The sequence below is a fragment of the Pelobates fuscus genome, chromosome 7 (genome assembly GCF_036172605.1).
Source record: "Pelobates fuscus isolate aPelFus1 chromosome 7, aPelFus1.pri, whole genome shotgun sequence".
NCBI classification, from domain to species: domain Eukaryota; kingdom Metazoa; phylum Chordata; class Amphibia; order Anura; family Pelobatidae; genus Pelobates; species Pelobates fuscus.
In genome coordinates this window covers 5,700,882-5,716,560 of record NC_086323.1, presented here as the reverse complement: position 1 = coordinate 5,716,560, position 15,679 = coordinate 5,700,882, and the positions used below count along the sequence as shown (strand labels likewise).

Sequence of the window (15,679 nt, the reverse complement as noted above, 5' to 3'; positions counted from 1 at the left end):
AAGTATTTAGTCATAGAATTAGTTATGTTATATTAGTTAGACTAATACCCTTATTCCCTGCACTGAGCATTGTACGATATTAAAAGAAATCTACCCTTAATAGTTAAAGCTATATCCGCTCTCTGTATGAGTGAAAGATTCGGCTGCGTGTACTACTTGGTCACAGGTAGCTGGTAGCCTGCATCGTGTTTGGGATCCAACCCTTCCCCACAGCTGTCGCATAGTTTCGATATCTCGAGATATGCCTTTAGTCCTGGAAGGAATGTGTTTCTTTTCCCAGCAGTTCAGGGCTGACCAGTCTTTCTACATGCCTATGACTAAGCACCCACTTCTATAAACTCACTGTGCCCCACACCCTGCTCACCCCACGGGGTTTGCACTCCCCCGGCTGATATTATAGGTGGAAGAGACTGAAGCTGTGACCCACATAATGTTAAAGATATAATATATACATTAATCATTGTGCCCACAAAACCACCAGCAAATTGACACACAAGAGCTTGCAATTTGTTTTTCCTGTGCGTGTATCCGTGCCGAGACACCATCATTCTGGCCCGTAACGCACTAGCCATGCCATCCCCTTCTGTTCCTCTCTCTCTTACAAATAAGAGTCCTCCACTGGCATTTTTCTGTACATTAATTATTAACTTCTTAACGATGAAAAGTGAGCACTGAATATGAAGGGTAGCTAGATAATAAAATAATGCATTATAATACGGGTATTCCATATAGCGATTATCAAGCAGACCCAGGTATTCAGTATTGATTTAGAATAACGGCTACGCACTCTATTTATGGACAGGAACTTTCCGCATTCTATAACCGGCATTAATTCTAACCACTTCTCTTATTTCTAGGTGTCCATGGACGGCGCGCAGGAGTCCAGGTAATAGACACCATTCATGCGTGCTTTACTAACAGAACTCCATGCTTTGCCGAGTACACCCAGTTATGTACAATGAATTGAATCTGCCAGCACTGGATTCAAGGGGGGGGAGGGCACTGTTCTGTTAGGGCTGGAGTGAAATAAAATGCTGTGAATTACGCCATGACTCCAATTAACAAGTCTTCTTCACCTCCAATCAATAAACACTGAAGGTCCTTAGTGAGCACTTCTACCAGGTTCAAAGGAAAACGTCAGCCGGTTATGTCAATGAATTGGATACACTTCCAAACATTGACATTCCGACCAATGAATGATCACCGAGGGCAAAGACGGCTGTTAATGTCTGAAAGGATAAAATGTGTCTGCGAACATATTGTGCAGTCTGGGGATCCATCATTATCTTCTCCAAGCTGTTGGGAAAATTCATGAAAGGATGACGTATGTAGAATTCATATGCTGCATGAAGGAAATAATTTGCGTAATCGAGACGCTTGCATTTGATTAACGAAATTTCCATCCTAATTCATGTGAATGTTACAAACTCAAGGAAAGAACCTTTTGTGTACTGTCGAACAGCACAGAGTCATGATCTGTATTTAGAGAAACATAATGGATCATTGTACAGCGCTGCGGCATTTGTTGGCGCTTTATAAATAATAATAATCTTTCCTGTCTCTCCTGCACAGAGACATTCCAGATCTCATAGTATTGCTATTGCTAAACATCTGGAGTAGCCTATATTCTGTGTATCACAGTGTTTGGCTGAGGGTTCTAAGAATTAAAACGGTTCCCCCTGGATGTTTACTCTTCTAATCCATTTTCACTCTAGATTTCATGCTGATAATACTGATGGACTTTCCTTTGGAGGTTCCGAGAGACACGTAAACCACACGTCACAAGAAACCAGACCTCGCAACGTGAAAATTGGAAAAGCAGAGGAAACATTGAGAAAAAGAGTTAAAGTAATTTTTTTTAGATTTTAAAACCATTCTATTCTAATACTTTGTATAAACAGAGCGAGCCCTGCTTCTATCTATCTGTGGATTTATATAGTGTATAAACATAGCGAGCCCTGCTTCTATCCATCTATGGATTTATATAGTGTATAAACAGAGCGAGCCCTGCTTCTATCTATCTATGGATTTATATAGTGTATTAACAGAGCGAGCCCTGCTTCTATCTATCTATGGATTTATATAGTGTATAAACAGAGCGAGCCCTGCTTCTATCTATCTATGGATTTATATAGTGTATAAATAGAGCGAGCCCTGCTTCTATCTATCTATGGATTTATATAGTGTATAAACAGAGCGAGTCCTGCTTCTATCTATCTATGGATTTATATAGTGTATAAACAGAGCAAGCCCTGGTTCTATCTATCTATGGATTTATATACTGTATAAACAGAGCGAGTCCTGCTTCTATCTATGGATTTATATACTGTATAAACAGAGCGAGTCCTGCTTCTATCTATGGATTTATATAGTGTATAAACAGAGCGAGCCCTGCTTCTATCTATCTATGGATTTATATAGTGTATAAACAGAGCGAGTCCTGCTTCTATCCATCTATGGATTTATATAGTGTATAAACAGAGCGAGCCATGCTTCTATCTATCTATGGATTTATATAGTGTATAAACAGAGCGAGTCCTGCTTCTATCTATCTATGGATTTATATAGTGTATTAACAGAGCGAGTCCTGCTTCTATCTATCTATGGATTTATATAGTGTATAAACAGAGCGAGCCCTGCTTCTATCTATCTATGGATTTATATAGTGTATAAACAGAGCGAGCCCTGCTTCTATCTATCTATGGATTTATATAGTGTATAAACAGAGCGAGCCCTGCTTCTATCTATCTATGGATTTATATAGTGTATAAACAGAGTGAGCCCTGCTTCTATCTATCTATGGATTTATATAGTGTATTAACAGAGCGAGTCCTGCTTCTATCTATCTATGGATTTATATAGTGTATAAACAGAGCGAGCCCTGCGTCTATCTATCTATGGATTTATATAGTGTATAAACAGAGCGAGCCCTGCTTCTATCTATGGATTTATATAGTGTATAAACAGAGCGAGCCCTGCTTCTATCTATGGATTTATATAGTGTATAAACAGAGTGAGCCCTGCTTCTATCTATGGATTTATATAGTGTATAAACAGAACGAGCCCTGCTTCTATCTATGGATTTCTATAGTGTATAAACAGAGCGAGCCCTGCTTCTATCTGTGCATTTATATAGTGTATAAACAGAGCGAGCCCTGCTTCTATCTATCTATGGATTTATATAGTGTATAAACAGAGTGAGCCCTGCTTCTATCTATCTATGCATTTATATAGTGTATTAACAGAGCGAGCCCTGCTTCTATCTATGGATTTATATAGTGTATAAACAGAGCGAGCCCTGCTTCTATCTATCTGTGGATTTATATAGTGTATAAACAGAGCGAGCCCTGCTTCTATCTATGGATTTATATAGTGTATAAACAGAGCGAGCCCTGCTTCTATCTATGGATTTATATAGTGTATAAACAGAGTGAGCCCTGCTTCTATCTATGGATTTATATAGTGTATAAACAGAACGAGCCCTGCTTCTATCTATGGATTTCTATAGTGTATAAACAGAGCGAGCCCTGCTTCTATCTGTGCATTTATATAGTGTATAAACAGAGCGAGCCCTGCTTCTATCTATCTATGGATTTATATAGTGTATAAACAGAGCGAGCCCTGCTTCTATCTATCTATGGATTTATATAGTGTATAAACAGAGCGAGCCCTGCTTCTATCTATGGATTTATATAGCGTATAAGCAGAACGAGCCCTGCTTCTATCTATGGATTTATATAGTGTATAAACAGAGCGAGCCCTGCTTCTATCTATGGATTTATATAGTGTATAAGCAGAGCGAGCCCTGCTTCTATCGATGGATTTATATAGTGTATAAACAGAGCGAGCCCTGCTTCTATCTATCTGTGGATTTATATAGTGTATAAACAGAGCGAGCCCTGCTTCTATCTATGGATTTATATAGTGTATAAACAGAGCGAGCCCTGCTTCTATCTATGGATTTATATAGTGTATAAACAGAGTGAGCCCTGCTTCTATCTATGGATTTATATAGTGTATAAACAGAACGAGCCCTGCTTCTATCTATGGATTTCTATAGTGTATAAACAGAGCGAGCCCTGCTTCTATCTGTGCATTTATATAGTGTATAAACAGAGCGAGCCCTGCTTCTATCTATCTATGGATTTATATAGTGTATAAACAGAGCGAGCCCTGCTTCTATCTATCTATGGATTTATATAGTGTATAAACAGAGCGAGCCCTGCTTCTATCTATGGATTTATATAGTGTATAAGCAGAACGAGCCCTGCTTCTATCTATGGATTTATATAGTGTATAAACAGAGCGAGCCCTGCTTCTATCTATGGATTTATATAGTGTATAAGCAGAACGAGCCCTGCTTCTATCTATGGATTTATATAGTGTATAAACAGAGCGAGCCCTGCTTCTATCTATCTGTGGATTTATATAGTGTATAAACAGAGCGAGCCCTGCTTCTATCTATCTATGGATTTATATAGCGTATAAACAGAGCAAGCCCTGCTTCTATCTATGGATTTATATAGTGTATAAACAGAGCGAGCCCTGCTTCTATCTATGGATTTATATAGTGTATAAACAGAGCGAGTCCTGCTTCTATCTATGGATTTATATAGTGTATAAACAGAGCGATCCCTGCTTCTATCTATCTATGGATTTATATAGTGTATAAACAGAGCGAGTCCTGCTTCTATCTATGGATTTATATAGTGTATAAACAGAGCGAGCCCTGCTTCTATCTATCTATGGATTTATATAGTGTATAAACAGAGCGAACCCTGCTTCTATCTATCAATGGATTTATATAGTGTATAAACAAAGCGAACCCTGCTTCTATCTATCTATGGATTTATATAGTGTATAAACAGAGCGAGCCCTGCTTCTATCTATGGATTTATATAGTGTATAAACAGAGCGAGCCCTGCTTCTATCTATCTATGCATTTATATTGTGTATAAACAGAGCGAACCCTGCTTCTATCTATCTATGGATTTATATAGTGTATCAACAGAGCAAGTCCTGCGTCTATCTATCTATGGATTTATATAGTGTATAAACAGAGCGAGCCCTGCTTCTATCCATCTATGGATTTATATAGTGTATAAACAGAGCGAGCCCTGCTTCTATCTATCTATGGATTTATATAGTGTATAAACAGAGCGAGTCCTGTTTCTATCTATGGATTTATATAGTGTATAAACAGAGTGAGCCCTGCTTCTATCCATCTATGGATTTATATAGCGTATAAACAGAGCGAGCCCTGCTTCTTTCTATGGATTTATATAGTGTATAAACAGAGCGAGCCCTGCTTCTATCTATCTATGGATTTATATTGTGTATAAACAGAGCAAGCCCTGCTTCTATCTATCTGTGGATTTATATAGTGTATAAACAGAGTGAGCCCTGCTTCTATCTATGGATTTATATAGTGTATAAACAGAGTGAGCCCTGCTTCTATCTATGGATTTATATAGTGTATAAACAGAACGAGCCCTGCTTCTATCTATGGATTTATATAGTGTATAAACAGAGCGAGCCCTGCTTCTATCTATCTGTGGATTTATATAGTGTATAAACAGAGCGAGCCCTGCTTCTATCTATCTATGGATTTATATAGTGTATAAACAGAGCGAGCCCTGCTTCTATCTATCTATGGATTTATATAGTGTATAAACAGAGCGAGCCCTGCTTCTATCTATCTATGGATTTATATAGTGTATAAACAGAGTGAGCCCTGCTTCTATCTATGGATTTATATAGTGTATAAGCAGAACGAGCCCTGCTTCTATCTATGGATTTATATAGTGTACAAACAGAGCGAGCCCTGCTTCTATCTATCTATGGATTTATATAGTGTATAAACAGAGCGAACCCTGCTTCTATCCATCTATGGATTTATATAGCGTATAAACAGAGCAAGCCCTGCTTCTATCTATGGATTTATATAGTGTATAAATAGAGCGAGTACTGCTTCTATCTATGGATTTATATAGTGTATAAACAGAGCGAGCCCTGCTTCTATCTATCTGTGGATTTATATAGTGTATAAACATAGCGAGCCCTGCTTCTATCCATCTATGGATTTATATAGTGTATAAAAAGAGCAAGCCCTGCTTCTATCTATCTATGGATTTATATAGTGTATAAACAGAGCGAGCCCTGCTTCTATCTATCTATGGATTTATATAGTGTATAAACAGAGCGAGCCCTGCTTCTATCTATCAATGGATTTATATAGTGTATAAACAGAGCGAGCCCTGCTTCTATCTATCTATCTATGGATTTATATAGTGTATTAACAGAGCGAGCCCTGCTTCTATCTATCTATGGATTTATATAGTGTATAAACAGAGCGAGCCCTGCTTCTATCTATCTATGGATTTATATAGTGTATAAATAGAGCGAGCCCTGCTTCTATCTATCTATGGATTTATATAGTGTATAAACAGAGCGAGTCCTGCTTCTATCTATCTATGGATTTATATAGTGTATAAACAGAGCAAGCCCTGGTTCTATCTATCTATGGATTTATATAGTGTATAAACAGAGCGAGTCCTGCTTCTATCTATGGATTTATATAGTGTATAAAAAGAGCAAGCCCTGCTTCTATCTATCTATGGATTTATATAGTGTATTAACAGAGCGAGCCCTGCTTCTATCTATCTATGGATTTATATAGTGTATAAACAGAGCGAGCCCTGCTTCTATCTATCTATGGATTTATATAGTGTATAAACAGAGCGAGCCCTGCTTCTATCTATCTATGGATTTATATACTGTATAAACAGAGCGAGTCCTGCTTCTATCTATGGATTTATATAGTGTATAAACAGAGCGAGCCCTGCTTCTATCTATCTATGGATTTATATAGTGTATAAACAGAGCGAGTCCTGCTTCTATCCATCTATGGATTTATATAGTGTATAAACAGAGCGAGCCATGCTTCTATCCATCTATGGATTTATATAGTGTATAAACAGAGCGAGTCCTGCTTCTATCTATCTATGGATTTATATAGTGTATTAACAGAGCGAGTCCTGCTTCTATCTATCTATGGATTTATATAGTGTATAAACAGAGCGAGCCCTGCTTCTATCTATCTATGGATTTATATAGTGTATAAACAGAGCGAGCCCTGCTTCTATCTATCTATGGATTTATATAGTGTATAAACAGAGCGAGCCCTGCTTCTATGTATCTATGGATTTATATAGTGTATAAACAGAGTGAGCCCTGCTTCTATCTATCTATGGATTTATATAGTGTATAAACAGAGTGAGCCCTGCTTCTATCTATCTATGGATTTATATAGTGTATTAACAGAGCGAGTCCTGCTTCTATCTATCTATGGATTTCTATAGTGTATAAACAGAGCGAGCCCTGCTTCTATCTATCTATGGATTTATATAGTGTATTAACAGAGCGAGTCCTGCTTCTATCTATCTATGGATTTCTATAGTGTATAAACAGAGCGAGCCCTGCTTCTATCTATGGATTTATAAAGTATATAAACAGAGCGAGCCCTGCTTCTATCTATGGATTTATATAGTGTATAAACAGAGTGAGCCCTGCTTCTATCTATGGATTTATATAGTGTATAAACAGAACGAGCCCTGCTTCTATCTATGGATTTATATAGTGTATAAACAGAGCGAGCCCTGCTTCTATCTGTGCATTTATATAGTGTATAAACAGAGCGAGCCCTGCTTCTATCTATCTATGGATTTATATAGTGTATAAACAGAGCGAGCCCTGCTTCTATCTATGGATTTATATAGTGTATAAGCAGAACGAGCCCTGCTTCTATCTATGGATTTATATAGTGTATAAACAGAGCGAGCCCTGCTTCTATCTATCTGTGGATTTATATAGTGTATAAACAGAGCGAGCCCTGCTTCTATCTATCTATGGATTTATATAGTGTATAAACAGAGCGAGTCCTGCTTCTATCTATGGATTTATATAGTGCATAAACAGAGAGAGTCCTGTTTCTATCTATGGATTTATATAGTGTATAAACAGAGTGAGCCCTGCTTCTATCCATCTATGGATTTATATAGCGTATAAACAGAGCAAGCCCTGCTTCTATCTATGGATTTATATAGTGTATAAACAGAGCGAGCCCTGCTTCTATCTATGGATTTATATAGTGTATAAACAGAGCGAGTCCTGCTTCTATCTATGGATTTATATAGTGTATAAACAGAGCGAGCCCTGCTTCTATCTATCTATGGATTTATATAGTGTATAAACAGAGCGAGTCCTGCTTCTATCTATGGATTTATATAGCGTATAAACAAAGCGAGCCCTGCTTCTATCTATCTATGGATTTATATAGTGTATAAACAGAGCGAACCCTGCTTCTATCTATCAATGGATTTATATAGTGTATAAACAAAGCGAACCCTGCTTCTATCTATCTATGGATTTATATAGTGTATAAACAGAGCGAGCCCTGCTTCTATCTATGGATTTATATAGTGTATAAACAGAGCGAGCCCTGCTTCTATCTATCTATGCATTTATATTGTGTATAAACAGAGCGAACCCTGCTTCTATCTATCTATGGATTTATATAGTGTATAAACAGAGCAAGTCCTGCTTCTATCTATGGATTTATATAGTGTATAAACAGAGCGAGTCCTGCTTCTATCTATCTATCTATGGATTTATATAGTGTATAAACAGAGCGAGCCCTGCTTCTATCTATCAATGGATTTATATAGTGTATAAACAAAGCGAACCCTGCTTCTATCTATCTATGGATTTATATAGTGTATAAACAGAGCGAGCCCTGCTTCTATCTATGGATTTATATAGTGTATAAACAGAGCGAGCCCTGCTTCTATCTATCTATGCATTTATATTGTGTATAAACAGAGCGAACCCTGCTTCTATCTATCTATGGATTTATATAGTGTATAAACAGAGCGAGTACTGCTTCTATCTATGGATTTATATAGTGTATAAACAGAGCGAGCCCTGCTTCTATCTATCTATGGATTTATATAGTGTATAAACAGAGCGAGCCCTGCTTCTATCTATCTATGGATTTATATAGTGTATAAACAGAGCGAGCCCTGCTTCTATCTATCTGTGGATTTATACAGTGTATAAACAGAGCGAGCCCTGCTTCTATCTATCTGTGGATTTATATAGTGTATAAACAGAGCGAGCCCTGCTTCTATCTATCTATGGATTTATATAGTGTATAAACAGAGCAAGCCCTTCTTCTATCTATCTATGGATTTATATAGTGTATGAACAGAGCGAGCCCTGCTTCTATCTATGGATTTATATAGTGTATAAACAGAACAAGCCCTGCTTCTATCCATCTATGGATTTATATAGTGTATAAACAGAGCGAGCCCTGCTTCTACCTATCTATGGATTTATATAGTGTATAAACAGAGCGAGTCCTGTTTCTATCTATGGATTTATATAGTGTATAAACAGAGTGAGCCCTGCTTCTATCCATCTATGGATTTATATAGCGTATAAACAGAGCGAGCCCTGCTTCTTTCTATGGATTTATATAGTGTATAAACAGAGCGAGCCCTGCTTCTATCTATCTATGGATTTATATTGTGTATAAACAGAGCAAGCCCTGCTTCTATCTATCTGTGGATTTATATTGTGTATAAACAGAGCGAGCCCTGCTTCTATCTATGGATTTATATAGTGTATAAACAGAGTGAGCCCTGCTTCTATCTATGGATTTATATAGTGTATAAACAGAACGAGCCCTGCTTCTATCTATGGATTTATATAGTGTATAAACAGAGCGAGCCCTGCTTCTATCTATCTGTGGATTTATATAGTGTATAAACAGAGCGAGCCCTGCTTCTATCTATCTATGGATTTATATAGTGTATAAACAGAGCGAGCCCTGCTTCTATCTATCTATGGATTTATATAGTGTATAAACAGAGTGAGCCCTGCTTCTATCTATGGATTTATATAGTGTATAAGCAGAACGAGCCCTGCTTCTATCTATGGATTTATATAGTGTACAAACAGAGCGAGCCCTGCTTCTATCTATCTATGGATTTATATAGTGTATAAACAGAGCGAGTCCTGCTTCTATCCATCTATGGATTTATATAGTGTATAAACAGAGCGAGCCCTGCTTCTATCTATCTATGGATTTATATAGTGTATAAACAGAGTGAGCCCTGCTTCTATCTATGGATTTATATAGTGTATAAGCAGAACGAGCCCTGCTTCTATCTATGGATTTATATAGTGTACAAACAGAGCGAGCCCTGCTTCTATCTATCTATGGATTTATATAGTGTATAAACAGAGCGAACCCTGCTTCTATCCATCTATGGATTTATATAGCGTATAAACAGAGCAAGCCCTGCTTCTATCTATGGATTTATATAGTGTATAAATAGAGCGAGTACTGCTTCTATCTATGGATTTATATAGTGTATAAACAGAGCGAGCCCTGCTTCTATCTATCTGTGGATTTATATAGTGTATAAACATAGCGAGCCCTGCTTCTATCCATCTATGGATTTATATAGTGTATAAAAAGAGCAAGCCCTGCTTCTATCTATCTATGGATTTATATAGTGTATAAACAGAGCGAGCCCTGCTTCTATCTATCTATGGATTTATATAGTGTATAAACAGAGCGAGCCCTGCTTCTATCTATCAATGGATTTATATAGTGTATAAACAGAGCGAGCCCTGCTTCTATCTATCTATCTATGGATTTATATAGTGTATTAACAGAGCGAGCCCTGCTTCTATCTATCTATGGATTTATATAGTGTATAAACAGAGCGAGCCTTGCTTCTATCTATCTATGGATTTATATAGTGTATAAACAGAGCGAGTCCTGCTTCTATCTATCTATCTATGGATTTATATAGTGTATAAACATAGCGAGCCCTGCTTCTATCCATCTATGGATTTATATAGTGTATAAAAAGAGCGAGCCCTGCTTCTATCTATCTATGGATTTATATAGTGTATAAACAGAGCGAGTCCTGCTTCTATCCATCTATGGATTTATATAGTGTATAAACAGAGCGAGCCATGCTTCTATCTATCTATGGATTTATATAGTGTATAAACAGAGCGAGTCCTGCTTCTATCTATCTATGGATTTATATAGTGTATTAACAGAGCGAGTCCTGCTTCTATCTATCTATGGATTTATATAGTGTATAAACAGAGCGAGCCCTGCTTCTATCTATCTATGGATTTATATAGTGTATAAACAGAGCGAGCCCTGCTTCTATCTATCTATGGATTTATATAGTGTATAAACAGAGCGAGCCCTGCTTCTATGTATCTATGGATTTATATAGTGTATAAACAGAGTGAGCCCTGCTTCTATCTATCTATGGATTTATATAGTGTATAAACAGAGTGAGCCCTGCTTCTATCTATCTATGGATTTATATAGTGTATTAACAGAGCGAGTCCTGCTTCTATCTATCTATGGATTTCTATAGTGTATAAACAGAGCGAGCCCTGCTTCTATCTATCTATGGATTTATATAGTGTATTAACAGAGCGAGTCCTGCTTCTATCTATCTATGGATTTCTATAGTGTATAAACAGAGCGAGCCCTGCTTCTATCTATGGATTTATAAAGTATATAAACAGAGTGAGCCCTGCTTCTATCTATGGATTTATATAGTGTATAAACAGAACGAGCCCTGCTTCTATCTATGGATTTATATAGTGTATAAACAGAGCGAGCCCTGCTTCTATCTGTGCATTTATATAGTGTATAAACAGAGCGAGCCCTGCTTCTATCTATCTATGGATTTATATAGTGTATAAACAGAGCGAGCCCTGCTTCTATCTATGGATTTATATAGTGTATAAGCAGAACGAGCCCTGCTTCTATCTATGGATTTATATAGTGTATAAACAGAGCGAGCCCTGCTTCTATCTATCTGTGGATTTATATAGTGTATAAACAGAGCGAGCCCTGCTTCTATCTATCTATGGATTTATATAGTGTATAAACAGAGCGAGTCCTGCTTCTATCTATGGATTTATATAGTGCATAAACAGAGAGAGTCCTGTTTCTATCTATGGATTTATATAGTGTATAAACAGAGTGAGCCCTGCTTCTATCCATCTATGGATTTATATAGCGTATAAACAGAGCAAGCCCTGCTTCTATCTATGGATTTATATAGTGTATAAACAGAGCGAGCCCTGCTTCTATCTATGGATTTATATAGTGTATAAACAGAGCGAGTCCTGCTTCTATCTATGGATTTATATAGTGTATAAACAGAGCGAGCCCTGCTTCTATCTATCTATGGATTTATATAGTGTATAAACAGAGCGAGTCCTGCTTCTATCTATGGATTTATATAGCGTATAAACAAAGCGAGCCCTGCTTCTATCTATCTATGGATTTATATAGTGTATAAACAGAGCGAACCCTGCTTCTATCTATCAATGGATTTATATAGTGTATAAACAAAGCGAACCCTGCTTCTATCTATCTATGGATTTATATAGTGTATAAACAGAGCGAGCCCTGCTTCTATCTATGGATTTATATAGTGTATAAACAGAGCGAGCCCTGCTTCTATCTATCTATGCATTTATATTGTGTATAAACAGAGCGAACCCTGCTTCTATCTATCTATGGATTTATATAGTGTATAAACAGAGCAAGTCCTGCTTCTATCTATGGATTTATATAGTGTATAAACAGAGCGAGTCCTGCTTCTATCTATCTATCTATGGATTTATATAGTGTATAAACAGAGCGAGCCCTGCTTCTATCTATCTATGGATTTATATAGTGTATAAACAGAGCGAGTCCTGTTTCTATCTATGGATTTATATAGTGTATAAACAGAGTGAGCCCTGCTTCTATCCATCTATGGATTTATATAGTGTATAAACAGAGCGAGCCCTGCTTCTTTCTATGGATTTATATAGTGTATAAACAGAGCGAGCCCTGCTTCTATCTATCTATGGATTTATATTGTGTATAAACAGAGCAAGCCCTGCTTCTATCTATCTGTGGATTTATATTGTGTATAAACAGAGCGAGCCCTGCTTCTATCTATGGATTTATATAGTGTATAAACAGAGTGAGCCCTGCTTCTATCTATGGATTTATATAGTGTATAAACAGAACGAGCCCTGCTTCTATCTATGGATTTATATAGTGTATAAACAGAGCGAGCCCTGCTTCTATCTATCTGTGGATTTATATAGTGTATAAACAGAGCGAGCCCTGCTTCTATCTATCTATGGATTTATATAGTGTATAAACAGAGCGAGCCCTGCTTCTATCTATCTATGGATTTATATAGTGTATAAACAGAGTGAGCCCTGCTTCTATCTATGGATTTATATAGTGTATAAGCAGAACGAGCCCTGCTTCTATCTATGGATTTATATAGTGTACAAACAGAGCGAGCCCTGCTTCTATCTATCTATGGATTTATATAGTGTATAAACAGAGCGAGTCCTGCTTCTATCCATCTATGGATTTATATAGCGTATAAACAGAGCAAGCCCTGCTTCTATCTATGGATTTATATAGTGTATAAATAGAGCGAGTACTGCTTCTATCTATGGATTTATATAGTGTATAAATAGAGCGAGTACTGCTTCTATCTATGGATTTATATAGTGTATAAACAGAGCGAGCCCTGCTTCTATCTATGGATTTATATAGTGTATAAACAGCGCGAGTCCTGCTTCTATCTATGGATTTATATAGTGTATAAACAGAGCGAGCCCTGCTTCTATCTATGGATTTATATAGTGTATAAACAGAGCGAGCCCTGCTTCTATCTATGGATTTATATAGTGTATTAACAGAGCGAGTACTGCTTCTATCTATGGATTTATATAGTGTATAAACAGAGCGAGCCCTGCTTCTATCTATCTATGGATTTATATAGTGTATAAACAGAGCGAGCCCTGCTTCTATCTATCTATGGATTTATATAGTGTATAAACAGAGCGAGCCCTGCTTCTATCTATCTGTGGATTTATACAGTGTATAAACAGAGCGAGCCCTGCTTCTATCTATCTGTGGATTTATATAGTGTATAAACAGAGCGAGCCCTGCTTCTATCTATCTATGGATTTATATAGTGTATAAACAGAGCAAGCCCTTCTTCTATCTATCTATGGATTTATATAGTGTATAAACAGAGCGAGCCCTGCTTCTATCTATGGATTTATATAGTGTATAAACAGAACAAGCCCTGCTTCTATCCATCTATGGATTTATATAGTGTATAAACAGAGCGAGCCCTGCTTCTACCTATCTATGGATTTATATAGTGTATAAACAGAGCGAGTCCTGTTTCTATCTATGGATTTATATAGTGTATAAACAGAGTGAGCCCTGCTTCTATCCATCTATGGATTTATATAGCGTATAAACAGAGCGAGCCCTGCTTCTTTCTATGGATTTATATAGTGTATAAACAGAGCGAGCCCTGCTTATATCTATCTATGGATTTATATTGTGTATAAACAGAGCAAGCCCTGCTTCTATCTATCTGTGGATTTATATAGTGTATAAACAGAGCGAGCCCTGCTTCTATCTATGGATTTATATAGTGTATAAACAGAGTGAGCCCTGCTTCTATCTATGGATTTATATAGTGTATAAACAGAACGAGCCCTGCTTCTATCTATGGATTTATATAGTGTATAAACAGAGCGAGCCCTGCTTCTAACTATCTGTGGATTTATATAGTGTATAAACAGAGCGAGCCCTGCTTCTATCTATCTATGGATTTATATAGTGTATAAACAGAGCGAGCCCTGCTTCTATCTATGGATTTATATAGTGTATAAACAGAGCGAGTCCTGCTTCTATCTATGGATTTATATAGTGTATAAACAGAGCGAGCCCTGCTTCTAGCTATCTGTGGATTTATATAGTGTATAAACAGAGCGAGCCCTGCTTCTATCTATCTATGGATTTATATAGTGTATAAACAGTGCGAGCCCTGCTTCTATCTATGGATTTATATAGTGTATAAACAGAGCGAGTCCTGCTTCTATCTATGGATTTATATAGTGTATAAACAGAGCGAGTCCTACTTCTATCCATCTATGGATTTATATAGTGTATAAACAGAGCAAGCCCTGCTTTAATTTATGTCTGGTTGAATATCCACGGTTTATGTATGTATTTTATAAATGTTTGTATTTTTACGGATTCAGATAACTGGCTCTGAGATTCCAATCTACACGATAGACGTTAAGGAGGATGTCAGAGGGGGAAAGGACATGCTAGAGGTTAAGAAGGGAGACCTGGTGGACATAATTCAGACCTTGGACTGCCCCCCGGGTAAATGGCTGGCACGCAATGACCGAGGCAATTGTAAGTGATATTTTCAATACAGATTTACCTATATGCCAACTACATGGAAAGCTGCCACCTAGTGACACAGAAGTGGCATTACAGGTGATGCACCCGTTGATTGGGTGAAGGAGTGCGATAAAAGAACCCTCCAAGGGTAAAACCAATATTTTGCACAATATTACGTTCCTTACTACTCTAGATGCCAGGCTAGTGGCGGGTCCGCATTCTCTCCACTGCCCTGCTGTGGGAACGGTGGCAGGTGGGGGGCAGGGGGAAGGTGGGATTTGGAGGGCTGACTTCACATGATACAAGTTTTATGTTTATGATTTGGGAAAAGGGCGGCCTCCT

General features: G+C 37.4%; 1 protein-coding gene across 1 annotated transcript in view; it reads left to right on the top strand.

The window, feature by feature from the left end:
- The window catches only part of FYB2 (FYN binding protein 2), a 116,524-nt gene that overhangs the window by 74,129 nt on the left and 26,716 nt on the right, over positions 1-15,679 (top strand). Inside the window, exons 7-9 of the mRNA XM_063427646.1 lie at positions 858-886; positions 1,716-1,848; positions 15,190-15,349. Coding sequence (XP_063283716.1) covers positions 858-886; positions 1,716-1,848; positions 15,190-15,349 — 322 coding nt within the window. The remainder of the gene's footprint in view (positions 1-857; positions 887-1,715; positions 1,849-15,189; positions 15,350-15,679) is intronic.